The 21,691-nt window shown below is 41.8% G+C and overlaps 1 protein-coding gene across 2 annotated transcripts in view; it reads left to right on the top strand.

Moving 5' to 3' along the window:
* Positions 1-798: 798 nt before the first annotated feature.
* Positions 799-21,691, top strand: part of CRIM1 (cysteine rich transmembrane BMP regulator 1) — a 960,049-nt gene continuing 939,156 nt past the window's right edge. The window contains exon 1 of one of the 2 annotated variants that reach the window (XM_063917972.1): positions 799-1,830. In XM_063917972.1, the coding sequence (XP_063774042.1) occupies positions 1,518-1,830 (313 nt within the window). In that variant the 5' untranslated portion in view covers positions 799-1,517. The remainder of the gene's footprint in view (positions 1,831-21,691) is intronic. The other variant, XM_063917971.1, reaches the window with a different exon arrangement.

A 21,691-nucleotide genomic window follows, 5' to 3' on the forward strand; every position in this document is an offset into this window, starting at 1 on the left:
CAATTATTGCCACCTGCTAAGTGGTTTATAGATCTAACTATGAAAAACGATGTTGACTGTAGATTTAATAGCTTTCACATCTGAATGCAATATAACATCTGCATATTTTGGTTTTGAAAGAGGAAACCCTTTATTATCTGCATTCAAACTGGTTGCATATTTATGTGTAATAATACCTAAAATAGCGATCGTTAACATAATACAATAATGTAGTATAGATAGTGTACTATAAATAGGAGATGGTATATAGGGAATATAGGAGATGAAATATATTTGTTACCCAGAATAGCAGAGAAAGCATATCAGCTTCTGCGGAACTACAAGTCCAAGCATTACTTGCTAAAGCTTTTTCTCCCCACATCTGCTGAAAGCTAGGTTGCTTATTTATACATTGTAGTAAATGCAATCTGTTTTTCTTCACTGTATGTAGGATTAATTCATGTTGGAGTTTCCCTTTTGTTTTTGTGAATGTACAGCACTTCTTATGTGACTCCTGCTTTCTGACATCTGCCTCTCTATCTATGTGGACTGCCCTATATTTATTAACTGGCATATTAGCAGCATACCATAGTCAGATTAACAAAAGCGTTCTAGAATTCGACCAGGACAGCGTGACTGACGCATATCAGGGGGCGATTATAATGCAGCGAGCTGAACATGGAAGTATCTTGGAAGCATTGCAAGTAGTGAAATGTGCCGATCACCTACGTTCCATATGTGGAATGGCTGGGCGGCGCAGGACAATGGGGAACGTTCCAATTAGAATTTCGAACGCGGCTGGGGGGAGTTGTCTGCACAGTGACGCGGCGACGAGGGAGGAGGAAGCGGGAGCAGCTTGGGCTGCGTTTTCTCCAAGAGCGATAAACAAGAGAGGAGAGAAAAGTAGACTGTGAGAGAAGAAGAAAAAAAAGGAGCATGACAGACAGAGCCTGAGTGCATGATTGCGAAGGAATACAGACAGACACGGGACGGGGGAAGGAGGATCTACCGTATTCCATCTGCCGCCTTCTTTTCTTTCTCTTTTATGTCATCTTTGGTTGTTTAGTGCTGTTCCTAATACTTGCAGAAATGAGCTCTCATTGAGCAGGGGGGAGAGCACCGGGAAAAGGAGGAATTCTCTGTATTGGAAGACACAGGAAAAGGCAGAGAACTTTGATCACGGATCTCAGAGACACAGTGGATTACGTCTATTCTGTGGCCCCTGACAAAAAGTTTCTGTGGAAGTAAAAAACTAGGAGGAAACTTCTTGGTAAATGCCTGTGGCTGTGTCATTGCGCCGGAGCGATTAGCCTGTCTGCACAGACGAATATGATCCGTGTAGCATAACCTGGCTTTCTCCATTGGGTGCTAATGTATCTGCAGTAAACACTTTGGACAGGTGATTTGTAACTGAGCGTCTTTTCCTTTGCTGTGCGCACCTTGGAATACAAGAGGAGAGGTGTCTGATACATTGTCACAATATTGTGACAGTGTCGCATCTGTGTGTCGCTCTTGCGGCTGTGCGATCCTGAGGAAGGATGTACCTGGCGGATGGGAAGTCGCTGCGTCTCTGGCACCTGGTGGTTGGGATTCTGACGCTGCTGCCTGCGTCTAGTCAGGCACTGGTTTGTTTACCTTGCGATGAGTCGAAATGCGAGGAGCCCAAGAACTGCCCGGGGAGTATAGTTCTGGGCATCTGCGGCTGCTGCTTCATGTGCGCCCGGCAGAAAAACGAGAGCTGCGGAGGAGTCTATGGGCTGCATGGAGCCTGCGACAGGGGGCTGCGCTGTGTCATCCGCCCCCCACTCAATGGCGACTCCATCACAGAGTATGAAGTGGGGGTTTGTGAAGGTAGGGTACTCATGTTATACAGTAGTAATGTGCCATTTCTACCCTCTTTCCATGCCATGGTAGGTGAGCTTGTATTGTCATGGTATGGTTCTACTGTTACACCGCACTGTGCCCTTTCTAAACACTTTCCTTTCCATGGGAGGTGGGCATGCCTTGTTAAGGTATGATACTCATGTTTTACATTAATGTGCCCTCTCTACACTTTTTCCCTTCCATGGGAACTGGGCATGACTTGTTAAGGTATGGTACTCATTGTATACAGTAATGTGCCCACTGTACTCCCATCCCACGCCATGAGAAATGGGCATGCCGTGTGTAGGGTACCAATGTTATACAGTAATGTGCACTCTGTACACTCTTTCCATGCCATGGGAGCTGGGCATGCCGTGTGTAGGTAGGGTACCAATGTTATACAGTAATGTGCACTCTGTACACTCTTTCCATGCCATGGGAGCTGGGCACACCTTGTGAAGGTAGGCTACTACTGTTACACAGTGATATGCCCTCATAACACTCTTTCATTCCAGGGAAGCTGGCCATGCATATACAGCTACTAACGTTATACAGTAAGGTGCCCTCTCTACACCCTTTCCTTGCCATGGGAGCTGAGCAGGCATATAAAGCTACTGACATTATACAGTAAGGTGTGACATTATACAGTAAGGTGCTCTCTCTACACTCTTTCCTTGCCATGGGTCTACACTCTTTCCTTGCCATGGGAGGTGGGTATGCATCTACAACTACTGACATTATACAGTAAGGTGCCCGCTCTACACTCTTTCCTTTCCATGGGAGGTGGGCATGCATCTACAACTACTGACATTATACAGTAAGGTGCCCGCTCTACACTCTTTCCTTGCCATGGGAGGTGGGTATGCATCTACAGCTACTGACATTATACAGTAAGGTGCCTGCTCTATACTCTTTCCTTGCCATGGAAGGTGGGCATGCATATACTGCTACTGACATTATACAGTAATGTTATACAGTAAGGTGCCCGCTCTACACTCTTTCCTTGCCATGGAAGGTGGCCATGCATATACAGCTACTGACATTATACAGTAATGTCATACAGTAAGGTGCCCGCTCTACACTCGTTCCTTGCCATGGGAGGTGGGCATGCATATAAGCTACTTTCATTATACAGTAATGTTATATAGTAAGGTGTCCGCTCTACACTCATTCCTTGCTATGGGAGGTGGGCATGCACAATGATGAGCTTTCACATGCCACTGAAATAACCACTGCTGAACTTTTCACCGCAGGAAAATGTAATGATACATATGTATTTTATTAAACCCTAAGGCCTAAGTCTATGTGAGATAGGATTTATCACTGTGATTAGTGTTTATTGTCTGGTAGATGAAGACATCAGAATTTGTGACATCATTAATTTCAGGTTTACTATCCAGCATTTTCAGTTTAAGTAGCAGAACATGGTGGTTATTAAAGGTGTATATCTGATTGGTGAGGAGAAGAGGTTTTATTGCATAATAATTTATTATTATGTAGAAAGCGAGCACAGCCAGAGATGACAATTGGAGTGGGATAGTGCAGCTAAGTACAGCACAATTACAATTAATCAGCGAAGGTTGTTACTATAATGCTGAAAGTGTACACACTCACAAACCGTGTACAATTAATAATAGGGTTGTTTGCTGTGCTGGATTGCTGACTGTGTGCCAAATCAGGCACTCAGTAAAACCTACTGCCAAATATCTTGCAGTGTAGTGTAGTGGTGGCTAATTTAGAAGCAATACTAGGCTTCTGGATCCCAGTTGGCCCAAATAGGATGCATCTCTGTGCTTTTGATAGCATTGTTCTTCTACCAAAGGAATTGACTTGTTTAGTGAAAAGCTTTCTAATCCAAAGGACAGGGATTTCCCCCCTCCTTTGTATAGAAGTAAATGGGGAAATGCAATGAAAGTGTGGCTGTCAAAATAGGAACACAGATTATCATGTCTGTGGTATAATACAGGCAAGGGTGGTAATGTTAACATATTTATTTATATAACACAGGATGACTTCCCTTGGTAGACCATTTGTTTTCTTGAGTTGTGGAAGAGATGGTATTGTGGAGAGTTTAAATGGACAATTACAACAGAATCATGTATGACGTATTGAAAAGCAAGGTACGGCAGTCCACAGGAGCTGGGGTTGGGACCATACTGTAGGTAATGCAAGCGTGACACAGAAGATGCCAAGTGCTTGTTCATTTCAAAAGAGGTTTTAGACAGGAAGGCTTGGATAGGAATCCAACAATGCACAACATGGAACACAGTCTATGCTATTTGTAGATTTCTAAATAGAAAGCATGAATAGTGCTAGACTATTTCACAACATGTGTGTGTGTGTTTGTGTGTTACACACACAGCTCTCCCCCATTTCCTTATATCATAATAACTGACCTCTTATCTAGAGTATGCAACCTGAGATTAAGAGCCAATCAGTGGTTGTTATCTTCCCAATATCTGCTCTATTAACGCAACAGGTTAGCACCGTACCAGTTACAGAAATATCATGTGCATCCCACTGCTTTCCTTGACTGCAGCATCCCTTTTATAATTGAATTTGCTTCAAGTGTAGCTGTCCCTCACAAGTCTGCTCTGTTTCAGCATCCAGGAGATGATTATAACTATCTCTTTACTAGATAAAGGGGTTCAGTACTTGAACAAAAATGCATGGATATATTCTGTGGGCAAGTGTATTCTATTTGGCAAGATCAGCTCATGAATTCATATATATATTCAAGGACAGTATGTTGCTGTTTTAAGATACACCTTTAAATATACAGATTTCATGGCAGGAAAATGCTGCTTATTCTCCAAAAATCAGAATAAAAACTTTCTGTACAAATAATAATGACTTAGCTTTTAACACAGCTGGGTGGTAATAATAGAGAGCCGACCGCTTGACCAGTGAGAAAAGGGAACTATGCATGTCCCCTATTGCATCAAGTAGGAAACTATAGGTCTATATGTCAAGCTTTTAGAAATTTGCCCTAACCCACACATCATCAACACATTGTATTTCTGTACCCATAAGACATGGAGTAAATAAGCCTCTCGCTCAGTTGTGTGACATTTGGCATGGTTCTGAAGTGATTCATTATGAAGACATTTCTTATAAAATAAAAACTGCCTCTACAATGGAAAATAATAAGGTAATAAGGTGCATCTTAATGGATATTTTGGCTTTATGCTGTCACTTCATCTAGACCTTGGTTAAATACTTGCTGATGCAAAAGGTGCAAAATAGGTATAAAAATCCCTAGAATGACATTACAGAGATTTAGGTTCAAAGGTTATTTTATTTTAATGGAACATACTGGTCTCCATGCACAGACTCCAAACATTAGCTCTTCCTGAATAAAGGAAGTAGGAATTGCTTGATGCTATCTATCTAAAGTGATTCCATTTCAAGGCCTCCGTGTCTTGTATTTTAGTAGGAAAAGGTCTCCTGAGGCTTTTCTAAGTCACCAGCAGATGTTTAATGCTGATTTTCACTGCCTTCATCCCTGCTCTCCTGTCAGACTTAAGTCCTTTTCACTATACTATGGACAGAACAAGATACATTCTGAATATCATTTACTGCTCCAAAAACAGCGGGCATGAGGACAGCAGCACTGGTTTACACTGGCTGTGCCCTCTTCCATGTACTCTGCTGCTTTTTCAGAATGAATCTTGCAAGTATGTATTACTGCATACTGATGAACCTGACTATTGTACTATAAGTAACATTTGATTTTTCAGCATACTATTTAAAACAAAGATAAACTGCAACCAGTGTATGTTCAACCTTTTGCGTGATCTATGTAACATATGTAGCTGACTTCTTATTTATGCTGTTCCCTCTTATCATCTGTACCCTTGTATATGGGGGAGAAGTACCTCAAGTTGTATCATATACTTTCTGAAACTGTATTAGGGGATCAGAAGTATCTTGTGACCAGAGACAGAGAACAATCAAAACAGCATTTGTTTCATGCAGTTGTTTCATACAATCATCCAGTAATTTTAACATCATATTTCCCCAGTGCTGTAAATGGGGCTCATTATATTGCAGATAGTTAAGGATTAAGTAGAGAAGCTGTGCTACCTTTTGACACCTGTGAATAGCCTACCTGATTTATCCCTAGATATTTCAAATTAACTGCATGTTGTCTGTGTATGCTGTGCCATGTTTGCAGTAAATTCTGCTCCATCTGTATCTGTCCATCCAATCATCATTGCAAGCTGGTGCAAAACACTTCCATTTTTATTTTCTTTACCTTTCAAAGAATGCTAAGGCCACATATTGTTGTTCGGAGTAATGCAAAAATATTTTCCGTAATCTTGCACATATAAAAATCACATTTAAAAGGGTAATACAGGTTGAGTATCCCTTATCCAAAATGCTTGGGACCAGAGCTATTTTGGATATGGGATTTTTCCGTATTTTGGAATAATTGCATACCATAATGAGATATCATGGTGATGGGACCTAAATATAAGCACAGAATGCATTTATGTTTCATATACACCTTATACACACAGCCTGAAGTCAATTTTAGCCAATATTTTTTATAACTTTGTGCATTAAACAAAGTGTGTGTACAGTCACACAATTCATTTATGTTTCATATACACCTTATACACACAGCCTGAAGGTCATTTAATACAATATTTTTAATAACTTGTGTATTAAACAAAGTTTGTGTACATTTAGCCATCAAAAAACAAAGATTTCAGTATTTCACTCTCACTCAAGAAAGTCCGTATTTCGGAATATTCCGTATTTCGGAATATTTGGATATGGGATACTCAACCTGTATAGCAAAGGCAAGCCGAAAATATAGGAAAATGGTTCTGAAAGTTGATACTTTAGATAAACCTCTCCTTTACCCATGTTATTTGATCTGTGGGAATATCTTTCCATATTTTTGGCTCTGGGAAGATTTTTTTCATGGTTTTAATTAATTAACAGTCCAACTTTTAGGGGCAGATTCAATTGGCTGCAAGTTTCTTTTTGACAATCCGTGGGATCTTATGGTAGCAAAATATCCCCATAGAATAATTCCCAGAAGTGCAAGGGTGTCTAATAGAACCCCAAAGCTAACTGAACCTGCCCCTTAGACTTTTCAAGTCTCCAATTTAAATTTAATTACTATAGACTGCTAACTGTAATAACATTTTACTCCAAATGTCAAACTGCTGATGCCGATTTATATCACAGACATTTTTTATATTTATCAACGTTTCCAACATATAGTTCCACAATCTCTTTCTTAAAAGGCCTTTTAAATCATTTATATGTATTATATTTTATTATGGGGGCAGCCTATTTTTTACTCAAACTCTGTAGTCCATGCGTCCCCACATTTGAACAGTGTGTGCACGGGAATGTGTATTTTTATGTACTTAACGGGGCTTTGGTTGAAATAATGGAGCTTTGCCAAGCGTGCAGTATCAAAAACACTGGGAAAGTGTAAAATACAGATAAAACAAATAAATAGAATCAACAGCGCACCCGAACACTGCCGATGAAGTGAGATCCACAGATGATAGTCTAGTCTATACCTTATAGAAACATTGGCTTTCTTTACAGGTGACCTTTTCAGCACTGTGGGTTGTGTTGAAAGTGAAAATGTGTATCAGTGTACCTTTCATGCATTTTTGATGTGTTTAGTAAGGTCTCACATGTGTGAACATGTGCAAGTCCTTGGCGCTGTGTCTTCATTACATGGGATAGCCTATGTGTGTACATATTGTATGTGTAGCATGCCTCTGAATCAGGCAAAGCTACTTTATTTTTATTGCCATTTTACTGTTTTAAAAAAGATGAACACAGTATGGCTCTAATTATCATCCTACAAAACACAAAATAGCCAATACAGTTGTATGACAGCCACAATATATCCCCTGCATAAAAAGTGAGCTGGGTATACCCTAGACGATATTGTGAACAATTTGCCCAATTCTGACAGATTGGAACGCCAAAACGTTCACATTAACCACTGTGTATGCACTATGTCGCTAACAATGCACATTCCCACAGGGCGTCAGCGACATACTACATGCAGGACCGACTGGGGATGTTGTTAGCAAGGGCCCGACGCTGCCGATATCACTGGGTACACACATCGTCTAGTGTGTACCAAGTCTTATTTTCTACTGTTTGTTTTTAAACTTGTATTTATTTATTGAAATATTTAAACACAAGCAAAGAACAGCAACCTACAACAAAAACCCAACCCCAAACTGAAGCACAAATACGGTTTTGCAATGTGTGACAAATAAAATAAACAGGATATGCAGATTGTTATATTCAGCACCAATGGACTAGGCTCACAAGACATGATATTACATAGACAACTGAGCAGGAGTAATGAGAAAAGGAGTAGGAATAGTAAACACATACAGTACTGTTACATAAAGAAAAACCTTAGTGTAACATCCCAGCTAAGGATGCCCAAAGTAAAGACTAGCTAAACAGTCGGGAGCATCCATACAATATCTGAAGCTGAGCACCATCTGGGCTGCACAGGGTCGGACACCTGCTGGAGCAAATTATTATTATTATTATCATCATCATCATTAAGGGGACATATTCCCGTTCAAAGAAATTCATGGCAATGCTTGTTGCACACAGTATATTTACCAGGAGTTCCCAATCTTGGAGAAGTGGGGGACATTCTGCCATCCAAAATCCTAGCCATCCCCCACCTTAACCAGAGACATACTGAGACTGATTAATGACTATTTGCCTCTATTTATGAGAATATTCTGAGGCATTTCAAGGCAACTGGCTGAGTGCTTTTATATCTGGCATGTAACTACTCCATGTTGATGCCTAATATTGTTACATTTTTTAACACTCAGCTTTCAACTTGGAACAATGTATGTTGCATACATAAGGTGATCTTATCTAGTTGTAGAATGCGTTCAAAAGGAGTCACGTGACACAGGTGACATCACTACTCAGCAAATATAACTGGTTACATCTCCAACTATTCAATATGGTGATGTACATTATTACTTACATATGTTCATGAGTATATTAGAAATATGAAGTTTTAATTTGTTTCCACTTATGTTAATACCACTGGCATATCTTTATATATTACTTCATAAATTGAAAACAAGAGCTGACTCTTACTGTACTGTATTTCTTCCTGGTAAAATACGTATAATGAAAAAATATATATATTATTTTACAATGCCAGTATCTAACACAGCCCTCAATAATTTGCATGAATTTAACAGGTCTATAAAGCCCCCATTTCCTGTTATTCAATAGAATATGCAGATTCTTTATATATCATACTGAATAATAATAGTGGTATTAATCCATTTGCAAATCACAGAGCAGTCTTGGAAAAAAAACACTGCTCTTTTTACTGTGCAGTGGTTAATTAAACAGTAGCTAATGCATAAGTACATAAAGCTATGAGCTAGAGAGTTTTATAGAGTCGCCAATCAGAGGGTGTTTTTAACCTGCAGTGAAAATTATGAGCCATAGTTCTACCATTTGTATTTGGTCTAATGTAGCCTGATCTGAAAGCTTCAATCCTCACAAGCAGAATTAATACTTCTGCTGTTGATTTATGGCCCTCTTCTATGAGTCATGCTTTTAAAACTGGAAAACATTATCTTGAAAGTGCATAATGAAGGTGTAATGCTAAGTCTTTATCACGTTATCAGTGCATATTGAAATTATTCAGGTTGCATATATCAATAAATAACCAAGAATATGTTTTTCCGTGGAGGATCATAATATACAAGGAATGGTGTGTACACAGCAGCTAGCACTGGGAGAGGTAGATGAGTGATTGAGGAGACAATAGGTGATGTGAGAGGCAGATAGGGAAAGGTAGTGGGTGATAGTGGGAGCAGAGGGTAACAGGGAGAGTCAGAAGGTGGAAGGGGAGGCTGTGGGTAGCAGGTGATGACTGAGGAGTCAGTGGGTGACAGAGAGGCAGTGGGTGACAGGAGAGCCAGATAGAGAGAGGCAGTGGGTGACTGGGGAGTCAGTGTGTGAGAGGAAGAGGCAGATGGGTGACAGCGGGAGGCAGAGGATGACAACTAGAGAGTTTGTGGGTGACAGCGAGAGAAGCTGTGTGTAATGGAGAGGCAGGTAGTGAAAGATAGAGGTGATTGAAGAGGCAGTGAGTGACAATGGGAAGGCAGTGGGTAACAAGGAGATAGTGGGTTTTGGGGAGAGGCATAGAGTGACAGCAGGAGGCAGAAGGTGAGCAGGGAGAGGTAGTTGGTGACCAGGGAGAGGCAGAGAGCAACTAGGGAAAAGCAATGGGTGCCTGAGGAGATGCTGTGGGTGACAACGACAGTGTTTTCTCCAAAATATATTTGAAGCCAGATGGCATTATGAAGTACCGTAGGTGGGAAGGGGATCAGGGTGGTGGTGTTAAAATGTGGGCTGTGGGGGGAGGAGTGGACCTGATATCTGTGGTGGCATCATGTCTCAGAGGCCTCTAGGGCCACCTTTGCCTTCACAAATGTGATTGGAGTCTTAGGGGGCAGCAGCATATTTGTGTATGTGTGATTGAGAGCTGTATGTGTGATTGAGAGCAGGAACACAGCCTGCTGCTGTGGCTGGGGACAGAGCAGAACTCCCTCCCTGGGCTGCACTGGCAGAGCGGCTGCAGTACAAGGGATGATTTACTTCTGGGGCCGGGTCCACTTCACATCAGCATGGCTTGGATAGCTCAGTCTGTGGGCTGGTTGTGCAGGCAGGGCTGTTCCGCCTATCAGCCTAGCTGCGATTGTACCGCCTCCACCTCAGCACTCATCCAGTCCCTGACACTTAGGAGGCAAAGGGGAGGAGCTGGGGAGAGATGACAGGGAGGTAGAGGGTGCTCCCATTGCCCCTCATCCTGACCTCCATCCGAAATGCACACCCAGGGTCCACTTCTCTTATCACGGGCTGTCCAAGAGCAGCATGGCGGCGTAATGAGTGTGTTTGATTCATTATAAAGCTGCCGGCTGAGATTAATAGTGGCACGCCCTGGTGCAATGCACTGACTGCACCACCGCTAGTTCTGCCACGAGTGAGCCCAGGGCAAAGATTACATTAGCGGGGCATATGCCCCTTTGCAGAATATAAGGGATGACAAGATACAACTACTTGTATGAAGTATGTTTTGTGTGTCTTACAATGTTTGAATATGGAGATCTTACAACCACCTGTTTGTCAGGTTTGGATTTTGTTAGATTTTTATACATTGTCATTTTCAGCTGAGATGAAATGTGGCCACACCAGCTGTGATTTTTTTTGGCCTAAATACTTATAAATATCATACATGTATGAGCAGGGCTTAAAGTGGTCCTGGAGAGGTGGTGGTACTCATTTACCCAACCTCCTCCCATCCCCAAACAACCACCCCTACACATTAAGCGGAGCCAGGGCCAGTGCTAGTGTTTTCGGCACCCCCCTGCAAACAATAAATTAGTGCCCTACTTCCCATACTTTGTAAAGGGAGATTGATCTCACAAAGAAGCAGCGTGGTCACACAATAGTACCCTCAATTCAGATTACACCACACAGTAGCACAGTCGTATTCACATTATACCGCATAGTAATGCCTCGTATTTAGGTTACTCAGTAGTGCCCTTTATGCACATTGCACTACTCAATGGTACCCTCTATACATGTTATGCCACACAATAGTGCACCTTATACACAATTCCCACAGTAGTAGTGCCGCTTACTCATAGTGACAGAAAAGGAAGCCACTGGGCCCTGAGGAGGTGATGAATGCTGTCTAACAGACACAGCGCGTGTGAGTACCAGGAGGGGTGGGCTGTAAATGGAGGAGAACCATGGAGCCACCAGGACCTGAGGAAGGGGGAGGTGGCTGCAGCTCATCAGTAACACTAGCACCGCCTGTATCATCTACTGATGTAGGTGATGGGGCAGGTTTTTCTGTAGGAATTACTATCCGGGAAATGGAGGTGGTGGAACTAGATTTCCCTACCAATACAGGTGGTGGAACTCGGTCCACCTCGTTCCCCCCCCACTTTAACCCCTGTGTATGAGCATAAAACAACTTACAGTCATGATCAACAAGTGAATAGAATGCTGAGAAGTTAATTGGGTTCAAACATGCTGTAAGCGGGTGATCAGTGTCTGTCATGTATGCAATCATTGTAAAACTGGACTAGTTGTTCCTCTTTTCTGTCTGTTTGGTCTGAGGCATTAATAGACATAGCTCTCTGCTTTGCAATGTATCATTATATGCTGCATGTAACAACACGTCGGCTGTGGAATCGTTCCATTGGATGAATGTGGTGGATTTGAGGGCACATACTATACATTGGGCAGCTTCGTCCAATATATAATATTGTGTGCACCCACGTCAACCAATCAGAAATTACCTTTTTGTTGTCTAGAGCACTGTCCACAATGAAAGCAAGTTTCTCATAGGTGCAATGGGTTTGGGCAAATCTGCCCCTTAAATGCAATGTTGGTAAATTAATCCTATTATCTTCCTTGTCTCTTATTTATGTCACCATGCCTACAAATGAAACAAAGTATCACAAATATTTGAAATTAATTTACTCGATTTATATCTCCGATCTGTGTATTTGGAATTGCCGGTTACAAGGAATATCTGTTTATGATATTGTGCGTGTATAAAACATCTTCATATTACCACAATAAATAACTAGCTTTTTGGAAGTAATGCTTGGAATGTGTGTTCTTGATTTAAAAGACAGGTGGCAGCACAGAGCACCCAAATATTGCAGTGTGGATGTTGCTGGCGAATATTTGAAATAAATAAATGGAAAAACAATTATCTCGGTATTTCTGAAATTAACTCTGTGATATAAATAACATTCTTATCACCTGGGAGACAAGTTTCATGTATTAGCTATCACACTATTATTTATAAATCATGTCTTTATTAGTACTAATTAAAATAAGCATTAAGCTGTCTTTTAAATCCCCAGTGTATTTGAGGCATAACAAAGAAATATCTCACAGAATTTCACGTTATCTGGTTTGTCTTATAGCTCACTAACTAGAGAAGTCCTCCTTCCTAATGCAGCTGTTTCATACGTTCGTTTAATATGGGAAAGACCCCATTTTGAACTTTGAAGGGCGTATATACAGTATATTAATTAAGCTAAGTAAACAAGTGAAAAACTGTTTAGTTTTTTGAATAATGTAATTCTTTTTACTTTTATAACTTTTGTAATATAGAGTACTGATCATGGTCATTGGTCAAACCTGACAGACCATTATGGATAGTAGCCCCATGGGCAGTGACCTCCTCTGGTGCAAGCATGTAACTGGTGACCTCAGACACTATAGTATAGATAGTATATACTGTATGACCTGCATTCTTGTATTCCTTATTACAGGATAACTCATTTTTTGCAATTTTATGACACATAATAAGCCCAGATGGTCAGTTTTGTTACCCAAACAGTGTTTGATACAATATAGTATAGAGAATGGGGTCTTTGGCCAGTGGGGGGGGGGGCAAAGGGTGTGATGATCACTCCAATTTCACTAATCCCAAAACACACTATATATAGAGTATACACCAGTGGTTCCCAAACTTTTTTGAATCACGGCGCCCTAGAGTCAGAATTTTTTTCACGGCACCCCTAGGCCTAAAGTTTCTTACTGAGAAATTTAGAAAGAGATATTAAACTAAATACGTTGTGTTTATATGTCATCCTTGTGGTCAGTTATGTGGTGAGGGGCAAAATGTGCTTCTGTTTGTCATATATTTTATGATTGACAGCCACCAGCACTGGTTTTGCCTATTGACCATAAATAATTTCAATTGGTCCTGGACCACCAATACAAGGCACACCTGCAAATACCCCAAGGCACCCCAGGGTGCCATGACACACAGTTTGAGAACACTGGTATACACTATACAATCCTCCGAACATTGACACAATATATTGTGTCAGAAGATTGTATCCAATTAATCTTTTCTCCTGTACAGTATGTGCATTCGTGCGTAGACTTTACATGATGTGCACAACATTGTACAGTGCATTGTCTCATCTTGTGCAGCACATTATATGGGACAGCGCAATGAACAATGGATTAAAATGACGGGTTGGGTGTACACACTAAAAAATGGTAATTCCACCTTGGGACGATATATTGGATGACAGATCAGTTTTAAGCTGCGTACACACTATACAATATACTTTGCTGTTGCAACCAATCTGCCCGATTATTCCAAAGGCTGACTAGGATGAAGCGTAGGGGCCCCATAGGGACTAGTGGCCCGTCAATTTTTTACGGTCCTGGCGATGTTCTACACATCATATAGTGTGTACACACGACCACACTACCACACAATATGTTGGACTCTGAAGTTTGGCACTGTCTACATGGGATCCGGTCTCTAGGTCGACAGTAACTAGGTTGACCACTGTTGGTCAACAGAAACTAGGTCAACTGGGTCTCTAGGTCGACATGTTCTAGGTCGACAGGTCAAAAAGTCGATATGATTTTTTCTCAATTATTTTTCCCTTTTTTTGACCTTTTTCATACTTAACGATCCACGCGGACTACAATTGGGAATAGTAACCTGGCGAGCGAAGCAAGCCGTTCGAGGGGACACGGTGCACTAATTGGGGTTCTCAGTCACTGTACGGAGAAAACAACACCAAAAAAATAAAAAACTCATGTCGACCTTTTGACCTGTCGACCTACACCATGTCGACCTAGAGACCCTGTCAACCTAGTTACGGTCGACCAATAGTGGTCGACCTAGTTACTGTCGACCTTGCATACCACACCTGTCTACACAATAGTTACTTAATGTGTACAGAAGCAACAATTGAATACAATCCCTGGACAGAATCTATTGTGTCATCTGCTTAGTGTGTATGTTAGAAATTGAGTGTTCTAGGATTGTGCGAATTGTAAGTGAAACTGGAACATCTGTTGCATAATTTGTTACATTGAAGTGTTATCTATAGTCATGCTAAGTAATGTTATACAGATATTATATAATTTTCTCTACACATAATAGAATGAAAAGCTGCTATGTTTTTGGGGTCAGATGCTGGCCTTCGCTGTAAACCAAACACCACATTCTAAGGTTGCTCATGGAATAAGCCATTAGAAACGTTGCTACAACAACAGAGGTAATGCAGTGACATCTCAGTTTCCAATGCGTAGTGATTGTTAAACTAAAATGTGCAACAAAACATAACTTATACTTGATTTTTCCTCCAATATAAGCATGAGGCTTATTAGTTGATAGTAGTTTGCACCTTTACCGTTTGTGCATTATTTAAGTAACCTAGCTAACAACAGGTGACATTTAGGTTGTGTGCATATATTTTTTTCCAGATCTAATTTGTCTGACATGTGATTACACCTCTATGTATACTGGTATTTCATACTTTGATGTTGCCTAGCAACATATAAACTTGCAATAGAAAGTGAAAAGTACATAGGATCTGAAAGACTTAATTATTGTACGCAATCCACATTTTATATACATTGTGTTAATATACATACTGATATATACTGTGTATATATATGAATGTATAATATACATACATGCACAATTACAATGATCCTATAATAAGGGTTATCTTTAGAAAAACAAGCTCTAGTACTAAGTAACCAGAAAATGCAGTGCATAATTATGCTGTTATCTCTCCATATATCCAGATAAGAAATACCAGATAACCATTTCCAAGGATGCAGTAATCATAATCTATTTCTGTTTTAGTAACTTTGTTATCAGTCCGTGCTTGTTTCAGTCAGCTCTGGCAACCTGTGTACATTTGGTTATATTCTCATGTGAGAAAATAAAGTGGTAACTAGACTACCAATGGGGTTGATGTGTCAAGCAGTGAAAAAAGTGGACCAGTGGAGAAGTTGCCTATAGCAACTAAACAGCTTTGCAATGGCTTTTATCAATTACATTCTATAAAGTGATAGGTCGAAGCTGATTGCTTGCAGTGGCCAACTACTCCACTGGTCCACTTCTATACCCATGTTCTTTCTTACCGGCTGATTAGCTGAGCACCGACATTCTTTTAATGGTCCCAGCATAATGACACAATGATACCTACATAGGTAGTTGTATACTATAGCTTGCTCTGGACTGTTTTCCATGGCAACTATGGATACATTTTGCCCAGCTAGGCATCGGTTACTGAGAGAATTGCTATAGAATTAAAGCAGTACAATAAAATCCTTCTTATGAAGATTATGCTATACTGTAGATTATAACAATAATGTTACCTTAAAAACTTTGGTTGTCCCACAGTGAAATTTTGAAGAGGCCTCAAGGTTTTGATGGCCCATTATCTACCTTAAGAAAACTGCAGGTACATGCACTAAAACTCCACTTAACGTGGAGAAAAATCTGCTCCTTCTTCGCGTGCAGCCACTGTGAAGCAGGAGCTGGCTTTGGTAAGTGTTACTAATACCAGACCTGCCGTGGAGAGTGACTGCTGTGTAACCCCCCATGGCAGAGTCAGGCAGCAGAGGCAGTGGAGTGTCCGTCTCCTGTAGAGCTGCAGCAGTGAGATTTTCTTTTTGTAAAAACTCTATTGACAACTGTCCAAGTGACAAAGCTCACTTCCTGCTTCTACAGCATGGGGAGCAGATAACAGTGGGGAGCAGATAACGGCTGCTACAGGATGAGATATCAGCACTGGAGAAGACACCTGATGATTAGTGACCTTTCCTCTTAAGGGGGGTAGTCACAGAGCGATTGCTGCATAAAATCTAAGCAATCTGACTAGATTGCTTAGATTTTAAGCAGTGATCTCTCCATGTGTACCCCCACAGCGATAGCGATGAGCAACCCCGCGCATCGCTATCGCTGGTGCTAGATTGGCCTGCATCCAGGCTCAATCTAGTAGGTCACTCATTTCACCCGCTGGGTGAAATGAGCCCCCCTCCCGTCTCCCCCCGCACTCTCAGCACACATCGCGCTGTGCTGAGCGGGTGACAGATGTGTGCTGAGCGGTTCGCTCAGCACACATCTCACCCCAAATCGGCCCTTTAGTCTGTAGTGAATTTACAATTAGACACTTAAGGCATGTGCCTAGGGGTGGCACTTGTTGGGGGCAGCACTTGGATGCATGTGTACTGTCAGACCAAAATGTGCCAGTAACTGCAAAATATTGCACTCTACCATATGGCATCTTGAATGGAGTGTAAATGGGTGAGACATGCCCATACTGCCCCTGTAAGCTGTCCTACTTAATAAATATGTCTGCATAATTAAAAATAAAATGTCAGTGTTTTTTATTTATTATTCTGTTAAATTGGCTATCATTAAATGAGAGCTAATAACCAATCAATGAAAATAATAAAATTAGGCCAGGGGAGGTGATTGTTACCGTTGTGCCATAGGTGCCCTCGCCCCTAAATCTGCCCCTGCTGTTAGTAAAACCTGGGACACTTGGCGCTGTCAGTGACCAGGTGAAGTGAAAATATTCTAGCCTGCTAATAGCGCTAGCAGCCTGAAGACGGAGCAGATCCCTTTAGTACATATCAGCTGCTGTATTGTTTTTAATCTACAGATAACACTAAAATTCACCTGCTTAATGCTGTTTTTTCATAGCCTAGACATTTTCAACCTTTTTATACTCGCGGCACACCGAACAATATTTTAAAATTGCCAAGGCACACCATCAGTTCCCCACAGAACCCCCCCCCCAAAAAAAAACAACAACACACATTGGCCCTCATAGTAAAAAAAAAATCCACACATACATTGGCCTATACAGAAAAAAAACAATCACATTCTTCCCCACATAAATCCTATTGCTCCCCACATGAATTATTCACATTGTTCACCCCATAAATCCTTATTCTCCCCACATAAATCCTATTGTTACCCACAGGAGAACAACAACAAATATTAGCCCCTACCGGTCAGCTGTCCTCCTCCCTGTCCCTCAGTGGTGGGGGTTGTTCATAGTGGTGTGCTGCGAATACTGAGCAGTTGTGCGGTCGGGCAGGTGTGGATGTGGGTGGTCAAGGAAAGCTGTGTATGCAGGCAGGAACTGTAAGATGTGTGTGCAGGTGGGTGGGCGGTGAGAAGCAGTGGCCGTGACCTATGATATCACACCGCCGCGTCTTCAAGACATACGTCACGGCCGGAGCACCACTGATCCTCTAAGAAGAGCCCGGGCCAACAGTTCACTCTGAAGATGCAGGAAGCTGCTCTGGCTCTGCGGCACACCTTGCAACTGGTCGCGGCACACTAGTGTGCCACGGCACACTGGTTGAAAAAGCCTGGCCTAGACTGATATCTGTACTTTCATTTTCTGCCTCTCAATTCCAGGATTTTTACTTTCCTCTGATCGTACACATCCTTTTTTTTCCATTTTTACCTCAGAACGTTTATGGCTGTCTCAGGCTATGTTATTATGGTAAGATTTGTGGTGCATAACTGAAACAATGCATCACAAATTTCTGTAATATGGGATGACACTGGTGATAGTGTGGGAGATGAGGGGTCATAGGAATTTATTTTTGTCCATTGTGCAAATTATAAGAGAAAAAATGAAGGTTAGTTTAATACTACGGTCGTCTGATTTAGGTCTGAAGTAGAAAGAAGTTGTTTTTTTTTCATCTTTTCAGACTGACAGCATCATAAAAGAAACGCTTATGACTGCTTCTGTACCCAACACTGTGCAAGAAATTCTTTAGTTGCAGATGCATTTGAACAAAAGCGTGAACTGAAGTCCGTCCATTAGTTGATAAAAAAAAGACAATTATCATAGAATAGGGAGTAGAACCTGACATTTTCTCCTCATTTATCATGTGAGTCCTTGTTTGCTTTAGCTTCCATAGGCTTTCTTCTTCGGTATAAGCACCACTGATTAATGACAGACTAACCAATTTGAGACACAGGCTTGGGTCTACAGCAAATGCAGTTTTAATGATATATCCAGACACATCGAAAACTAAATTTGCTGTCAAGTTAGAAAGATCACTCAATCATTTGTTAACCAGGTCTCACTAGTACCACACACACGTATATAATATTGTTTACTGTCCATGATGAAGCTTGGTAACTGTGAAATTAGGTGACCTGATTTCAACATAGAAGCAGCAGGTACTCATATAGAAGTTACCTAAGGGAGAGATTTATCAAAGCTTAGGGGGACACGTACTAAGCAGTGATAAAAGTGGAGAAGTGAGCCAGTGGAGAAGCTGCCCATGGCAACCAATCAGCTGCTCTGTATACTTTTATAGTATGCAAATTATAAATGTTACGTAAATGCTGATTGGTTCCCATGAGCAACTTCTCCACTGGCTCACTTCTCCACTTTTATCACTGCTTAGTACATGTCCCCCTTAGAGAGATACATTGGAAAGAGACATAGGGGTCTATGTACTAAGACTTGGGGCTAAATGTAATGGCCTATGAGTTGCCGGAGGTGCGGGACTTTGTGCAAGTTTGCACGTGTTTTTAAAGCAGTAGTTATTTACAAGGCAAGCTGGGATCTCCGAATCAGGCCCAGTGCACACAGGCAGACATTTGTAACTTTACTGTTATCTTCTCAAGCTACTATTGCCGCGTACACACAGGGAGATTTCTCCCAGAGATGTATGCTGAGCGATCTAGCACAGAACGCTCAGCACACATCTCTCCCCCGCTCAGCACACAGCGCGATGTGTGCAGAGCGAGAGAGGGGGAGGAAAGGCGGGGTGGCGCTCATTCCATCCAGTGAAATGAGCAATGTGCTAGATTGTGCCTATATGCAGGCCAATCTAGTACCAGCAATAGTGACGCGCGGGACCGCGCATCGCTATCGCTGCTGTGGGGCATACACATCGACTAATCCGTGCTTAATTTCTAAGCAATCTAGTCAGATTGCTTAGAAATGAATCACGGATCTCTCTGTGTGTACCCCCCTTATGATCCCTACCTTATTTCAGCCATAGTGTCTATTAATATCTCTCCTCTCTGGTTGATGGGTAGAGTCATTTTTGAGTCATGAGAATTTTTATGGATGCCCCCTTGTATGTAGAAATACTGGGCTTGATTCTGGCTTGCACACATATATGAATGCATTGCAGTTTAGCACACTGGGGATTGCTTGCAGATTGCATGCACATCTTTAATTACTTATGAGCCATTCTGACTCATACACAGCTCAGTCCAATCTTCTCTGCAATGGCTGAATGGGCGTTACTGAGCAGCAACATAAGAGGAACATCTTGCGTTGCACACTCTTTAATTAATATTTTCTGCACCTAGAATGGGGTATGTGTAAGAGCCATTAATTGCACTAATGGCTGCACACAAGGCCGGAGGCTGGTTGAGGTGTATATGACTCGAAATGTGAACATATAGTAACCTAGCACTTATGATCACCATAGGCATCTGGAATTGCGACCTCATTATGTGTCAATAATTTCTTTTCTCAGGCAGCACTGAATCCTTGGGTTAAATTCCATCTGGGGTGCTGTGTTGGACTTGTGGGCTGATACAGAGTGTTTTATGTGTGCAGTATGTGTTTTTGCATGGTCTCACGGTTTTCATGCTCTGACATTGACCGTACACATGTACAGGTGATGAAGACTTGTACAGATTTCTGTCCCATCTACACTTAAGACTGAAGAGGAGTAGCTGGTTTGTAACTGCATGTTCTCACATTGGCAAAGTCCAGTGAGGGCAGTTTGACGCAACTTGGCTTTGTAGAGTTGGGCATAAGCCAAAATAAGCCTGTTTGGAAGTGTATCTTTTTGTACCTAGTATAGAGTAGGTGCAATTGTTTGATGACTATTAGTAGTAGTAAACCATGGGTATCTATAGGGGGCAGGTGTATCGTAAGAGGCACATAGCTCTACATATGGGCACTAATAACCATTTTTCCATGCACACTGTTTGGGAGTACCACAGTTCGCTGGAGGCTGACACTTATTTACCAGGTATGACAGCCCTGGTCTCCCAGGGCTACTGTGATTCTGTTGTGGACCAGTGCCCGCTGCGGTGAAGTCCCCAGTTGCTCTGGCTGCAGCAGTAGCAGCTCCCTTCTGGCTGCTGTGGCTGGCTATGTGAAAACAGGCGGCTATTGCTGCCATAGGGACGCCTGCTCCTCTGCCTGGAAATTAAGGCAACAGACGTGTCAAACATGATGTCACTTCTGGTGCCAAATTCAACTCTCCTCTATATAAAAGGTGGTCTCATCTAGAGTACCAGGCTCCATACCTTTACTCCAGCGTCTGTTCCTGCCTGAACTCCTAGCATGAGTCCCATTGTATTGAGCTAGTTTTGTCCGACGACTCCTCTGCCTGCTCATCTGGCACTGCTCCTAATGATTTCCTGATTTCTACTTCTCTGACCTGATTCTGATCAACCTCTTCATTGCTGATCTGGTTCTGTCCTGATAATGCTGATTTAATTACCTTATAACCTTCACAATAATGGGTAAGAGACACAGTACGCAATTGGCGTATGGGGTACCGTAAGGGTACGCACTTAGCGTAGCATACGCTCGGCCGTGATCGAGACGCACATGCGGCACGCTCGCTCACAGCTTAATGCGTGGTGTCGAGCACGCTATAGGCGAGCGACTACCGTAATGCTACGCTACCAGCGTAGCGGACGCTCGAGACCACGAGTAGATCACGAGCGGCGCAGACGCTCACAAGATGACAATCAGTAAACCTTGAATGTAACACACAGAAAGGATACTCTTATACTGTAAATCTTGTACTGAAACACTGTAGCGATATAACGCTGCTTAACCTGATTAACACTAAAGCTGTTTGAGCGATCGAGACGCTCCTATTACCCACTGCAATGTAATGAACACACGATACCGTGCTAAGGATCCAACACCTTTACTAACAAGCTTTTAAGTTATATCGAAAAAGGTAAACAGTTCACAAGTCA

This window comes from Pseudophryne corroboree, chromosome 4, assembly GCF_028390025.1.
Source record: "Pseudophryne corroboree isolate aPseCor3 chromosome 4, aPseCor3.hap2, whole genome shotgun sequence".
Taxonomy (NCBI): domain Eukaryota; kingdom Metazoa; phylum Chordata; class Amphibia; order Anura; family Myobatrachidae; genus Pseudophryne; species Pseudophryne corroboree.